This window comes from Nylanderia fulva, unplaced genomic scaffold (genome assembly GCF_048542155.1).
Source record: "Nylanderia fulva isolate GAGA-0341 unplaced genomic scaffold, ASM4854215v1 Scaffold586, whole genome shotgun sequence".
NCBI classification, from domain to species: Eukaryota; Metazoa; Arthropoda; class Insecta; order Hymenoptera; family Formicidae; genus Nylanderia; species Nylanderia fulva.
The window spans coordinates 30165-45904 of NW_028190683.1; the positions used below are offsets into that span (position 1 = coordinate 30165).

At 24.7% G+C, this 15740-nt stretch overlaps 1 protein-coding gene and 1 long non-coding RNA gene across 4 annotated transcripts; one reads left to right on the plus strand and one right to left on the minus strand.

Annotated features, from left to right (window-relative positions):
* Positions 1-9543: 9543 nt before the first annotated feature.
* On the minus strand, positions 9544-10114 carry LOC146720919 (uncharacterized). The gene is made up of 2 exons (XR_014925851.1): positions 9904-10114; positions 9544-9615 (listed from the first exon to the last, which is right to left on the minus strand). It is a non-coding gene; the product is annotated as an uncharacterized LOC146720919 (long non-coding RNA).
* Positions 10018-15243, plus strand: LOC146720920 (uncharacterized). Of its 3 annotated transcripts, XM_085487634.1 has the most exons (11): positions 10018-10554; positions 10657-10680; positions 11002-11187; positions 11377-11441; positions 11869-11933; positions 12576-12640; positions 13092-13156; positions 13592-13656; positions 14151-14256; positions 14807-14952; positions 15046-15243. In XM_085487634.1, exons 3-6 carry the CDS (start codon positions 11048-11050, stop codon positions 12606-12608), a joined length of 303 nt encoding a protein of 100 aa, XP_085343760.1. In that variant the 5' UTR covers positions 10018-10554; positions 10657-10680; positions 11002-11047; the 3' UTR covers positions 12609-12640; positions 13092-13156; positions 13592-13656; positions 14151-14256; positions 14807-14952; positions 15046-15243. The 3 variants fall into 3 exon arrangements, with proteins under 3 accessions (XP_085343760.1, XP_085343758.1, XP_085343759.1); XM_085487632.1 differs by lacking the exon at positions 10657-10680 and having other exon boundaries at positions 10999-11187; XM_085487633.1 differs by lacking the exon at positions 10657-10680.
* Positions 15244-15740: the final 497 nt, after the last annotated feature.

Consider the following 15740-nt stretch of genomic DNA (forward strand, 5'->3'; position numbering starts at 1 on the left):
GCGGAGCCGGGGACGACAATTCCGCCATGCCGATCACTGGAGGCTCCGAAAACCTCCTGCGACGGTAAGTTTAAATCTTTGTCATTTGTGCTAGCCATATCGTATAAAGGGTTTGGTTTTTTAAAGGGTGACCTTCCCTTATACTCGTAGTCCGTGGATTTGCCAGTTTGATATACGTGAGATCCATCCAGAGTGTTCCCATCATTGGAGCCAATCATTGAACAGGAGATAGACAGGAATTCTTCACTCAATTTTTCCAGCTCAGTTCTCCTGTCTTTTATTGACTGACCAGCAAGAATCAATACATCCTCAGCTTTGTCTATTTCTAACATCTTTTCTATGTTGGCAAGCTGCGATTCCATCGATTCTGTAATTGAGTGTTTTCCTGGAGTTGTTTCATTCAGGCCGGATGATGTGTTGGTTAGTAATCTTGAACTAATATCTAACTTATCGATACTAGGCGGAGAGTTAACACGCACAGTACTATCAATATTGACATTCTTAATAAGGGATTTATATCTAGCAACCCTACCTATTAGATATGAACGGGCGCAGAACATTTTATAGCCCTGACTATAGATATATTTAATACAGGCCTCAACATTATTTAGATCTTCATAAAGTTCCGGTCGATCTCGTAAATTATTATCACGCAGCTTAATCACAGAATGCAAAGCACACCCTAAAATCGCAGTGGGTGTGGAACGGGCTTTATGCATTCTGGTAATTTTTTCATCAACCGTCTCCATTTTGATATAATTCTAATATATATACTTAATTAATTAGATTTTAGTTTAAGATTAATGCAATATAACAGTTGATTAATACAGTAGAAATTACATAGATTCCCTTGATGTTACTCAAAACAACATCAGGGATCCATGCATTACATTTAATACGTAAGCTATAGTATATAGGAACCCATCATTAATTTATTTATTTGGGGCAAGTGACAAATAGCTATCTACCAGTGCCTCAGAATTAATTGAGGAGGAGATGCCATAAAAAATAGTCACGCCGATAATGCATTATAAACTTTGCAAATTCACATTTAAATTAGGATACGAAAAACTAGAGTCGCAACAATAATTTGCCCTTTACGTATGTCAGTAAAAGATCTGCACCAAATATTATTAAATTAATAAAGGTTATCCGATACTCAATCAGCGAAGTCTTTAGATACCATTAATTCCTTAATATAAAACAAAATAGGAGAAATCCTAAAATTGTCCAAAACTAACAGATTCCCTAGATTTGGGAATTTTATGTTAGCGTAATAAGGAACATATAATATTGCCCTATCATTATCTTTAATTATTATTATAAAATAATATTGATTTAATTACACACTAATAATAATAATCTATGTTTAATAGTCCTTCACTAATCGCATATATATCAATAACAAAGTTTAAATATATATGATTATCTAAGTAAATTTTATCAAAATATTCAATCGCAACGCAACCATAGAATATTATATATATATTTGCTAAATAAAGCAAAATGTATACAAGATGTAATTGATTTAATAGAAACTAATCAACTACGTAATGGAATACTACTTAAGTATTAAAAAATCGCTTATATATCAGAGAAAACGCAATATTATAGGATCTAATGAATTTCCCCTATATCTAGTAACCTAGACAAAATACCCAAAGTATAACAAGTAACGCATATAATATTATGTATATATTTGCTAGTTTAAGAAAAAGAAAAAATGCATATAAGATGCAGTTATTTAAATGCTACTTTTGGTATAAGAATCGCTTATATAACAAGGGAAACACGAAAATATAAAAATTAGTAAATTTCCCCTATATCTAGTGACCTAGACGAAGTACATGAGGCATAACGAGTTACACTTATAGTATTATATATATATTTGTTAGATTAAGCAAAATGCATATAAGATATAATTATTTTAATAGAGACTAATCAATTATGCAATAAAATACTGCTTTAGTATTGGAAATCACTTATATAACAAGGAAAACGCAAAAATATAAGATCTAGTGAATTTCCCCTATATCTAGTAACCTAGACAAATACATAAAGTATAACAAGTAACGCATATAATATTATGTATATATTTACTAAATCAAGAAAAAATGCATATAGGATGCAGTTATTTAATGGAAACTATCAAATTATGTAATAAAGTACCACTTTTGGTATAATAAACGCTTATATAACGAGGGAAAGCACTAAAGTACAAATTTAGTGAATTTCCCCCATATCTGGTGACTTGGACGAAGTACATGAGGCATAGCAAGTTACGCTTATAACATTACATATATAGTTGTTAAATTAAGCAAAATACGCATAAGATGTAATTATTTAATAAAAATTGATCAATTACGTGGTAAAGTACTGCTTTAGTATTGAAAATCACTAATATAACGAGGAAAACGCAGAAATATAGAATTTAGTGAATTCCCCCATATCTAGTAACTTGGACAAAGTGTACAAGTCGCGTCGAGTTGCCTATCTATGTCACGCTCAATGATTGTACAAAAGCTTGGGTACGGAGTACGCTCGCAATACAATAGATGGCGCGTCGATGTCCGTTTGCCGCAATTTATATTCCTGAGAATACTGGAGTGAGGTTCCCATTGCATTAGTTTATTAGATGACTGCTATGCATTAAGGGTCGACAGGTCGGTCGGCCAAACTCCGAATTGATGTTGGAGACCTCGCGCGGTGACAACGCGAAACTCCGATTTCAGTGTTGCCAACGCCGAGAAACCAATTCTCAGGTTTTATGTAGTGGTGCATGTCTGTACACGTACATACACCATTGCATTGCTCACGCGAACGCACCGTAGAGAGACAAGGACCGATAATCACGTGTTCTCCTTGTTCCTCTACCGTGCCGGTATACGCGAGATGCCGCCTGAAAATGGCCTTCCGTAGCAGAAGGCAGTAGCGTAGCAAGGCTAATAAGTACCTACTTTTTGTAAATTTTATATATGCTTATGCACATATGTGCGTATATATATATATATATATATATATATATATACATATATATGTATATATATTATATAAGGAATATGTTGATTATTCTTGATTTCTTTTTGATTATTGATGCTATTGTATAATTTGCTCCAAATACTTATAACGTGAAAGAACGTTGAGTAATGTATAATCAATGCAAGGATGTTCAGTATATATCATCCAGTAAATTAGAGTTCAAATATATCAATATTAATTTTTTTATAATATATATATATATATATATATATAATATATATATATATTGGAATATAGAAAATTGATAAAAGATATATTTCGGCGATTTAAAAATTTTTTAATATATTGAAAATATTTTTACTACATACACTATATATAAGTGTAAAATAATTCAGAAAATAAATTTAATAAAAATCTACATACCAGCTGTGTGCATGTGTGCAATTGATTTATTACTTGAAATTTATTTACGAAATTATTTTGCATTTATATATTTATAGTGTGTGTAGTTGTAAAATAATTAAAATATTTTCAATATCAAATTTTTAAGTTTATCGCCTATATAAAAAATATATTTCTATGATTTTCTATATTTCAATATATTATAAAAAAATTGATATTAATATATTTGAACTCAAGTTTTTTACGTGATTAAATATTCTTGCATTGAGCCATCATACGTTACTCGTAAGTTTTTTCACGTCATAAGTACTTATGTAGCAGAGAGAAAGAAATGAGAGTTATACGCAATGTAACATCAATAATCGGAAAAAATCAAGATAACGGTTGTCATATCTGTGTATATATATATATATATATATATATATATATATATAAACTTATATATTATATATATATATATATATAATATTTCATTTATTTATAAAATACATTTTCAATTCATATTAAACCTGAGTGATTTTTCTATATGCTTATGCTATCCGCCGATCTATCCCTAACAAATTAAGAGGTGTAATTGCATTATTATCATCAATTATTATCTTATACTTTTTACCTCTAATTTCTATAAAATTTAATTCATTATCATTTTATCCTTTAAATCAATATTTATTTTGAATTTTCATTAATATTTTTATTCTATTAACATGAGCAGGAGCTCAACCTATTGAAATACCTTTTATCATTATTAGACAAATTTTATCATTATGTTACTTTCTTTATTTTATCTTATTACCTTTCCTAATAAAAATTTGAGATTTAATTATTTTTAAATAAATATTAAAAAATTTATCATTATAAATAAATTTAAAATATTAAAAATAATTATATTTAATACTTAAATTTTTTATAAATTACTATTAAATTAAGGTAATGATCTTGAATTTAAGTTTATGTTTTGAAAACATATTAAAGAAATTTTAATTTTTTATTAACTTTTAAACATTCAATTTTTTTTACTAAATTATTATTTATAATATAAATTTAAATCCAAAAATTAATAAAATATAAACTAAAATTATTGGTAAAATAATTTTCCAACATAAATATATTAATTCATCATATCGTATTCGAGGAAGTATTCCATGTATAAAAATTACTATTCTACATAAAATATTAATTAAAATAAAAGTTAAAATTATTGAATATTTTAATAAATTTCTAAATATATAAATTCTAATTAATCTAAAAAAAATAATTATTCGATATTCAGATAAAAAAATTAATGTAAACCCACCCCTAAAATATTCAATATTAAACCCTGAAACTAATTCTGACTCACCTTCGATAAAATCTATAGGACTTCGATTTAATTCAGCTAAAATCCTAATAAAAAATATAATAAACAAAGGATATAAAACTACTATATATCATAAATAAAATTGATAATTAATAAAATCAAAAAAAGAATATCTCTCTCTTATTAATATAATAACTAAAACAATTAAAATAAATCTTACTTTAAATGATAATATTTGTGAAACTGATCGTATTGCCCCTATTTTTGAATAAATCGAATTAGCTGATCATCCCATAAAAATTATAACATACCCTCTAATAGTTATAAAACAATTATTAATAAAATAGAATAATTTAAAAAATAAATATTAGTAATGTAAGGAAATACTAATCATATTATTATTAAAACAAATCTAATTATAGGACATAAAAAAATTATAATTAGATTTATATACATAAAATAATTCTTTATTAAGTAATTTAATAGCATCACTAAAAGATTGAAATAATCTTATAAATCCCACCTTATTAGGTTCTTTACGAATTTGTACATATCTTAAAATTTTTCGTTCCAATAAAGTTAAAAAAGCTACCCCAACTAATATAATTAATAACAAAATTAACAATCTTAATATATTTAACGCACTATAAAAATATAATCTTAAATTTTGACAAATTATTACTTGTATAATTTTTTTCTATTATACATCATTTAAATTCTAAATTTAATACACTTAAATTCTGCCAAAGTAATTTTATTTATTTACATATATTTAATCAATTAAATTTATTCATTAAAAAAAATATAATTTGAAAAAAAGTCCTTTCGTACAAAATTTTCTTAATTTTATTATAGATAGAAATCGATCTGGCTTACACCGATCTGAACTCAAATCATGTAAAATTTTATTAGTCGAACAGACTAAAATATTAAACTTCTTCATTTAATTTTTATTTTAATTCAACATCAAGGTCGCAATCATTTTTATTAATATAATCTTTCTAAAAATATTACGCTGTTATCCCTAAGGTAATTAATTTTTATAATAATTATTATAAAAAAAAAAATTTTCTTAATTTAATAATCAATCCTTTATAAAAATTTCATTAATTAATGTTAAAATTATCTTTAAATTAAAGTTTATTTTATTTAATTATCCTCCCAATAAAATATAATCATTAAAATAAAATTTATTTCCTTAAATAAATTTAAAAATTATATTAAATTCAATAGGGTTTTCTCATCCCATAATTTCTTTTAAGAATTTTAACTTAAAATTTAAATTTTAAATCTACAAATTGAAACAGCTTTAATTTCATCAATTCCTTCATTCCAGTTTTCATTTAAAAAACAATTGATTATGCTACCTTTGCACAGTCAATATACTGCGGCTATTTAAAAATCACTGAGCAGAAATAATTTTAAATTATCAAAAAACCATGTTTTTGTTAAACAAGTAAATTAAAATTTTAATTTAATAAAATAAATTTGCCTAATTCTTTAATTAAATATACATATATATTTTAAATTTAAAAATTTCTATATAATTAATATAAATATACTTATACTATTATTATTTATTAAAATACTTAATTTATTTAAAATATTTTTTTATTTAATTAAATCAAATTTTCAAATTATTATTATATTTAAATTAGAATAATCCATTCCATAATAAATTATTAAATTTTTATAAAAAATTTTTAAAAATAAAAAATATTTTTCTATTTAAATCATTTATATTCATAAAATATTTTAATTATAATTTATAGTTAATTCCATAAATTTTTTACATAAATTTACTAATTAAATTTTATTATTAATTTAATTAATTGTAAATGATTTATATATAAATTAAATTTATATAAAAAAAACTAGATATCATAAAAGTGGATTAAAATATCTTTTTCAAATAAATATTTAAAATAATTTTTATACATTAACTTTAATATTTTATTTAACTCATTTTATTCCGAGAAATTTAAATTATTCCAATAAACAACAAAATTTAATAATCCCTGATACAAAAGGTACAATTAATAAAATTTATTTTTATTTAATTAATTAATTTATTTTAAATTTTCATTTACATTACTTATATCTATAATATTTATTTAATTTTTTTTAATACTTCAACAATTCAAAAACTAACTCTATTTAATTTTTTATTATAATTTTATTTAATTAAAATAATCACACACACAAATCATATTAAATTTTTCATAAATATTTAAATTTAATTTTTTTTAAATTTTAATAAATCATATTAAATCATTAATCTTTTCAATGTAAATAAAATATTTTTAAATAAACTAAAATTTTTTTTTATTTTAAATACATTTTCCAATATATTTACTTTGTTACGACTTTTCTTACAAATCATAATTAATAAGAACGGCGGGCAATTTGTACATAATTTAAATATAATTCAACTTATAAATTTTTATAAATTTACATTTAAATTCCTTATTAAATAATAAAATTAAATATAAGTTACAAAAAAAATAATTTTAAATATAACTCATCTAAATCTTAATAATTCTACATTTTGATTTGAATTTAATTTATAATATAAATTTATAATTAAAATCTCTTAATTTAATTTTCAACAATATATAAAATATTTATATTAAGTTAATCCATTTGTGGATTATCAAATTAATCAACAAGTTTTTCTAATATAATAAATTACCGCCAAATTTTTTATTTTTAATGCTTTACATTTAATATTTAATTAATTTTATTTTTATTTAAATAATAGGGTATCTAATCCTAATTTCTTTTTAAACTTAATTAGAAATAAATTTTCCAAAATAAATTTTTTTTATTAACTAAAATTATTACATTTCACTATAAATAAAATTAAAAAAAAAAATATTTAAATCTCCTTTTTATATTCTTTAAATTATTAAAATTATTTATTCTTATCATCAGTTTAACCGCAATTGCTGGCACCTAAATTTATTAATAATATAAATAAAATTATCTATTATAATTTTTATTAAAATAATTATTTTAAATATTAATTAATCATTAAAAATTATTTAAATTTTAAAAAATTTTTTTATAAAAATTTATTTATATTCAAATTTTATAATTAATTTATAGAAAAAAAATTATTTCTCTACCTTATTCACTAATTTATCATATTTATCTATTTCATTTATTTTTTAATCAATATATAATTTAAATTAATATTAAATTTAATAAACATTTAATTTATATATTGACTAAAAAATAAATATGACATTTCCTACCACATTCACTAATTTATCATATTTATCTAATTCATTTATTTTTTTATTTATTTATAAAATACATTTTATAAATAAGTAAAATATTATACAGACAATTTATTACATAAATTTTTTTATAAATATAATAAATTATTTATTATATATATTTTTATTTAATTATTTATATAATAATTATATTTTAATATAAATTACGCACACGGATAAGAAATATTTTACATTTGCTCATCCCATATAAAAATATAAAAGTAATGGAAATTAAATTTTACATTAATTTATACTAGTATTATGAGGTAGTTAATACATGAAAATCATATAAGATGAATTCTGTACATCGATTAGCATAATATGATTACAAGTCAATAAATGATTTTGCTAATATATTATTTTGAATAAAAATTAAAAAAATATAAAAACAAAAAGAATGAAATTAATAAATTTTCTTCATTCTTTGTTTTCTTCTTCTATTAATTATTTTTTCTATTATTTGAATAAAAGATGTATCGTGTGTAATAGATTAAATAGATAGATAATTTATATAAATATATAATTATACGTTTTGAAATTTATATATATATATATATATATATATATTAATTTCAATATATACATATATATAAATTATTATTTATCTATTACATACGATACGCCTTTTATTCAAATAATAGAAAAAATAATAGAAAAAATAATAGAAAAAAACAAAGAATGAATAAAATTTATTCATTTTATTTTTATTTGTTTTTATAAAATTTTTATTCAAAATAATATATTAGCAAAATCATTTATTGCGACTTGTAATCATAATATTACGCTAATCGATGTACAGCATTTATCTTATAAGATTTCCATATGTGTTACTACCTCACAATACTATTATAAATAAATGTGAAATTTAATTTGCATTACTTTTATATTTTTATATATAATGAGCAGATGTAAAATATTTCTCATTCGTGTGCGTAATATATTGGTTTTTGTATTTATACTGATTTTACACATATCAAATGCAAGAGAGACAAAGATAGAATGATACTCTCTCCTTGTCAAGCTGTCAGTATGTTACCACGAAAATTTCCCCATGAGTATAGATCTAGTGAGATTTGTTCATCCCAAATATTACATAAAAAGAAGTTACGTAGCTTCGTGAAATATTTTTTAATATATTCTTTATATAATAAAGCAGAGAGACAAAGAGTCAAATTTTGCATTATTGCTCTTAAAAATTTATAATAAATTAAATACGATCTCGTGGCTAACCCAACCTTACCCGCTGCTAGCTGCGCATCTCCCCAAGTTATATTATGAATTTTATATTTATCTTTTTTCCAAAAAATCGATCTTTGTCTCCCTGCGGACAATCCTACTGATTAAGAATATCGTAAATTTAATAAGATTCATTAAGTATTTTGGCTAATATATGGGATGAACGAATTCGTAATTCCCGGCCGGCCGATAGGCGTCTCCACCATGTCGCCTGTCGACCCTTAATAAATAGTTAATACATGGGATATATGCATAAATTGTATAACTTAATACTATCGCTGCTATAGGTATTGCATTGATACCTCTTACCAGTGTTGTTAGACGGGCTAGGTTTTTTCGCGCATGCGCATTGAATGTAGTATTAATGAAGTAGTCACTCGCATGAAATGGGGTCCTGATTTCCCCCTCTGTTTAATTTTTCTTAAATTATTGAAAATTTTTTAAAATAATTAATGAATCGTATAATTTTTATTATAAATGTAATAAATTTAATTAAAAATGTTAAATATAAACATACAATAAACAAATAATGAAATTATAAAATATATACATATACGTGTACCTATGTTATAACATACGTAAATTACGAGTTTAGTTTTTATTTATACAATTTATAATTTGAATTATTGATTAATTTTAATATACATAAATTATAATAATACACTTTTATATTACATATATTGTAATAATTTATTTATTTTTACGTACGTTCAATTTATCTGTTTCCTGCGATTCCGCCAAAACTCCGTGGTCCAGGGTCTTGGTCCATAGTTGCGCGCGCAAACATCATACGTTACTGTAGTCGTCATGGTTACGTCACGGTAATACGCGCATGCGCGAAAAAACCTAGCCCGTCTAACAACACTGCCTCTTACATATATAATCTTTATTGATTTGTTTATTGGAAATCAGTTAATTAATTAATTACTGATAGATATACTCTATTTAATGATTTAAACAAAGTTGGAATTGTTTCAATTTAATTTGAACAAGTATATACATTAGTGAATCTTTGGACTTCCTATTATTAATACTTAAATTAAAATTATTATTAATAACTCAAAACTGACATTACCTTTACATCCGTACAGTTACTGCGGTTTATTTGTGCAAATTGTAACTGTATTAATGCTCAAACTACTATATTTGGGCTATTACACTGTTGAATGACATTTTGTTGCATTGGGGTTATGTTTCTTCTTTCTCGAGAGTGTTTTCCTCTCTCAGGTCCAGTATACAGAGTCAAGGATAACCTCCACAAAGATGACTCGCATCACAAGACGCAAGTGTCTATTGTCGGATTAATTGGATTGTTGCCACAAAAATATTATCAACACTGTTGTGTTCACATCAGAAACAGTAAGCAGTTAACATTACTATCTCAATATTATCAATTTTCATAATGTTATTACTATTATCAATTATAATTATCACTTATTACACAAATTGCCTTAATTTTAGACAAATTGGAACAAGTGCAGTCTCGTAAGGAAAAAAACATATATTCATTTAAGAGTAACGTAAATTCAGAATATTTAATTATTATTTAATTCTAAAAGATTATCTTATTATGTTAATTATTTATATATGCAAAAATTGGAAAAAAGTCTTAATAATATGATCTTAAAGCAAAGTCGTAAATTATGATTAGCAAATTGTGTTAAGTATCATAAACTTGCAACAATCCATCAATCAATCACTTCAATATATATTCACCAGGAGGCTACACATTTGTAGATGACTCCATGCGTTAACACACATCAATCCTTTATCATTATATAATGATTCCACTTATCTTTTAAGCAGCGGGGGAGAACCTCAAGGTGACGAGGGCTCCACAGGAACAATAAAGATGCTCAGCAACCCTCAAAGCTCCAATATATCTGCAATGCCAGTATCATCCAAGAGGACAATCAGTTCGCCTCCGCAGAGCCTTTCTTCATTGGTTGACACAATCAAGCACATCAAATCCTCTTCCGTTCACAAGTATTTGTAAGTAAATGTAGATAATTTATAGATGTAAAGTCACTTGTCTGGCACTAATTATATAAGTTCCAATGTCTCAACAAGTACTTAATGTCAATTAAGACATTTATCACTTAAAAATTTAAATTAAGTTTAAATTCAAATAATTTAGTTTTGGGTATAATTAATAACACAGAGCTGTATAATTTATTCCAGGTTACCAGAACAATACACAGAAGAAATAGCTGCGTACACAAGTGCACATCGTAAACTACTTCAAGGTGATAATGTTACATATAAAGTAATGTTATACTAAATATCAACCAAAATTTCAACTTACTTAGTAATTAGAGACTGAATTATTCAAAGATGCAGTTATTTACCTCAACTTATCTGTTATAGTGATTTCAGACTTGAGGAATATATTATATTGGTAATTTGCTTTTCAATAACCAATTTTATAGCTTATTCTACTAGCTCGTTATTAGAATATTATAGTAAGGATCAGGGCCGCTAAACTAAGTGTAATATTACTTATTTAACACTCGTTATTTAGGATTACAGTATTTCTAATGAAAACTAAGTCTCATTAAGGCATTTATAACATAAAAGTCTATTAATTTAATCTAAATTAAATTAAATTAAATTCAAAACTCAAATAATCTAGTTTGAGTTAAATTATTAACACAAACTGTCTGCTTATTCCAGATTACCAGAATAATACACAGAAAAGCATAGCTGCATACAGAAGTGTATTTACGAACTACTTTAAGGTGATGTTACTACATATAAAGTATTGTAATGTTATACTTAATATCATTCAAAATTTTCAGTTATTACTTAATAATCAAAGACTAGACTGTTTAATGAGGCAATTATTCACTTCAAATTGTTCATTATGATGATTTAAGTCTTATAAGGATATATTAAATATTAATTTGATTTTCATTATATTATTTAATATTAAGGCACTATCAGAATATTATGTAAATTCAGAAAAAAGAGTAACAGATCAGTGCCACAGGGTCACTGAACTAGAAGTAAGGTCACTTATTTAACACTAGTTATTTAAAGTTCCAGTATTTTAGCAATTACTTTGATCCAATTAAGGCATTTATCACTTAGAAATCAATCAATTTAATCCAAATTAACTACAAAAACCCAAATAACTTAACTTGAGTTAAATCATTAACACGAAATTGTCAGTTTTATTCCAGATTACCAAGATAATTCATAAAGAGCATAGTCACTTGTCTGGCACTAATTATTTAAAGTTCCAATATCTTAGCAATTACTTAGCGTCATTAAGACATTTATCACTTAGAATCTATTAATCTAAATTTAAATTAAGTTTAAATTCAGATAATCTAGTCTTGGGTATAGTTATTAACGCAAAACTGTTTAATTTATTCCAGATTACCAGAACAATACACAAAAGAAGTAGCTGAATACACAAGTGCACATTCGCAACCACTTCAAGGTGATAATATTACATATAAAATAATGTTATACTAAATATAAATCAAAATTTCAACTTATTACTTATTAGTAAGAGACTAAATTGTTCAACGAGGCAATTATTTACCTCAACTTATTTGCTATAATGATTTCAGTCTTAAAGAATATATTATATTTGTTATTTGCTTTTCAATAACCAATTTTATAGCTTATTCTACTAAAGCGTTATTAGAATATTATAGTAATCCGGTAAAAAAGTGTAAAGGATCAGTGCCGCCCAAGGGCCACTAAACTAAATGTAATGACACTTATTTAACACTCGTTATTTTAGAGTTAAAGTATTTCTAATAAATACTAAGTCTCATTAAGGCATCTATCACACAAAGTCTATGAATTTGGTCCAAATTAAATTCAGAACTCAAATGATCTAGCTTGAGTTAGATTATCAACACAAAACTGTCTGCTTATTCCAGATTACTAGAATAATACACAAAAGAGCATAGCTGCATACAGAAGTGTATCTACGAACTACTTCAAGGTAATATTACTACATATAGAGTAATGTAATGTTATATTTACTATCATTCAAAATTTCAATTATCACTTGATAGTAAGCGAAGACTATTCACTTCAAATTATTCATTGTAATGATTTAAGTCTCATAACGATGTATAAAATATTAATTTGATTTTCAATAACCAGATTATAGCTAATTATATTATTTAATATTAAGGCACTATCAGAATATTATATAAATCCAAAAAAGAGTAAGATCAGTGCCGCAAGGTCACTGAACTAAAAGTAAGGTCACTTATTTAACACTAGTTATTTAAGGTTCCGGTGTTTTAGCAATTACTTTGATCTAATTAAGGCATTTATCACTTATAAGTCTATTAATTTAAATTCTAAATTAAGTACAAAAACTCAAATAATTTAACTTGAGCTAAATTATTAACTGTCTGTTTTATTCCAGATTACCAGGATAGTTCATAAGGAGCATAACTGCATATAGAAGTATATTTCACGAACTGCTCCAAGGTGATATTATTATACATAGAATAATGTTATGTCTAGTATCATCCAAAATTTCAATTATTACTTAATAATCGAAGATTAACTGTTTAATAAAGCAATTATTCACTTCAAATTATTCATTATAATGACTTAAGTCTTATATTATCAGAATATAATATATATATTATATTATAAGTCCGGAAAGATGTCACGGATCAGTGCCGCACAAGATTCACTAAACTAAATATAAAGTCGCTTATTTCCACTAGTTATTTAGTGTTCTAGTGTTTTAACGATTACTTCAATACAAATAAGGCATTTATCACTTAGAATCTTAATATTAAGAAAATGGCTACAAATACAAGTGTATTTCGCAGACTACTTCAAGATGATATTATTACACATCAGGCAATGTTGTATCTCAAACTATTTATTATAATGCTAAATTAATCAATTATAAATATAAGTTTACTCACGAAACTGTCTATTTAATTTAACCAACTTGTTTAACGTTTCAGATTACGGGAACGAGTTATATGGCACCAACAGGTGATTACACCCAGGCATATCATGCTTGACTGAGCATTATGAAGACCAAAGGCACTAATAATATAGTACCTTATGGTCAGTAAGATTACTCATATCACAGTTAACTTAGTTAGATAGTAAATACTAAGCTTCATAAAAGGTATATTAATTATACATAATTTCAATTAATAATCATAGACAATATTAAAGATTTGTCAAAGTATATATGTAAGACCACTAATTTATGTTTATTTTCTACTATCCATCGTTAATTATACGCGGGTATTCAATCATTGAAGTAACTTTTCGATTATTCAGACACAGGAATAGACTTCTCGTTATCTTATTAATAGTAAATATGTATTATCTAATTAATACTAAATCTATAGTTCCGGCATTTGGCACTAAGAATCACAGACTATACACAAAGTGATAACATCCAATCTTATAGGAATAATTGTTTTCCACAAATATAAAGTCAATTGCATATCGTTTAGTAGAATCAGTTATGTTGTCAAAATATTAAGTCAATCAGCAGATTATTCCGTCTCATAACTTGCTTTCACTATCAAGTTATATAGATAACGATATCTAAACCTTGTTAAGGTATATTAATTATATATAATTAATTCCCATTAACTTTCAGGTTGAAAAAGACAGAACATATGATGCTGAAGTATGCACATACACACAAAAGTACTTCATGTGTTATCAAAATATGAAGTTTCAATAATGACAAATCCTAATATCCTGTAAGAGATGAGGCAGTATTTTCACCACTAAATTATCAGGGTAATGGTTTTATTATATTCACATATATATTAAGCCGGAATTGATTTAGCAATAAGATCGGCTAATTCTAAAGTTTATTTTCCTCTATTACAGATGAACGAGGTGATATTATATCACTCAACAGGGAACAGCAACAAGATAAATGGTTCACCACACAAATATCGTCTAATATAGCGAAACACTAGACCCCAGCTAATCTAAACATTATACTTTGATTATATGTTTAACTTAGATCTCACTTATTATATATCATTACAAATTAACTAAATAAAGCACTGTATATCAGCTAAAGATTACGTATTATATTGGAATTAATATAATCGTAAAGCTATAACGTCCAATTTCATTCCCATTACTAGTTTATTATTAACTAGGTATCATAAGATTATGTAAATTATGGCGACAATTATTAATTTATTGACTAACTCACTATGTATTTAATATTCAGTATCACGTTCAATAATTATATAAAATTTATTAGTTTATTAATATTTGATGACTCAGAAGCTAGTGTTGATTATTTATTAATCAGCAACTAGGCAAAACTTCACTTTATAAGTATTAATTTAATAAGTCACTTGTTATATACTTTGAAAATACGCGGTTTAATGTCATTAGCCAATTATGGCTTGCCAGCACATATCAAGCAAGCTGCCAACCCACCTGAACACGCGCGCACTGCGCAGATCATATGCGCCGTATGATTTCAACGCCACGTGTTAATTTTATTACTTCCTTAAATTAAGTTTAATTAGTCAGTTAATATAATCTATATATACACTAAACTA

Bases quoted from the DNA above. Each gene is read 5' to 3' on its own strand.
- LOC146720920 (XM_085487634.1), top strand. From the start codon at position 11,048: ATGCTCAGCAACCCTCAAAGCTCCAATATATCTGCAATGCCAGTATCA. The intron at 11,188-11,376 runs GTAAGTAAATGT...AATTTATTCCAG, and splicing joins TCTTCCGTTCACAAGTATTT to GTTACCAGAACAATACACAG. The intron at 11,934-12,575 runs GTGATGTTACTA...AATTTATTCCAG, and splicing joins TATTTACGAACTACTTTAAG to ATTACCAGAACAATACACAA.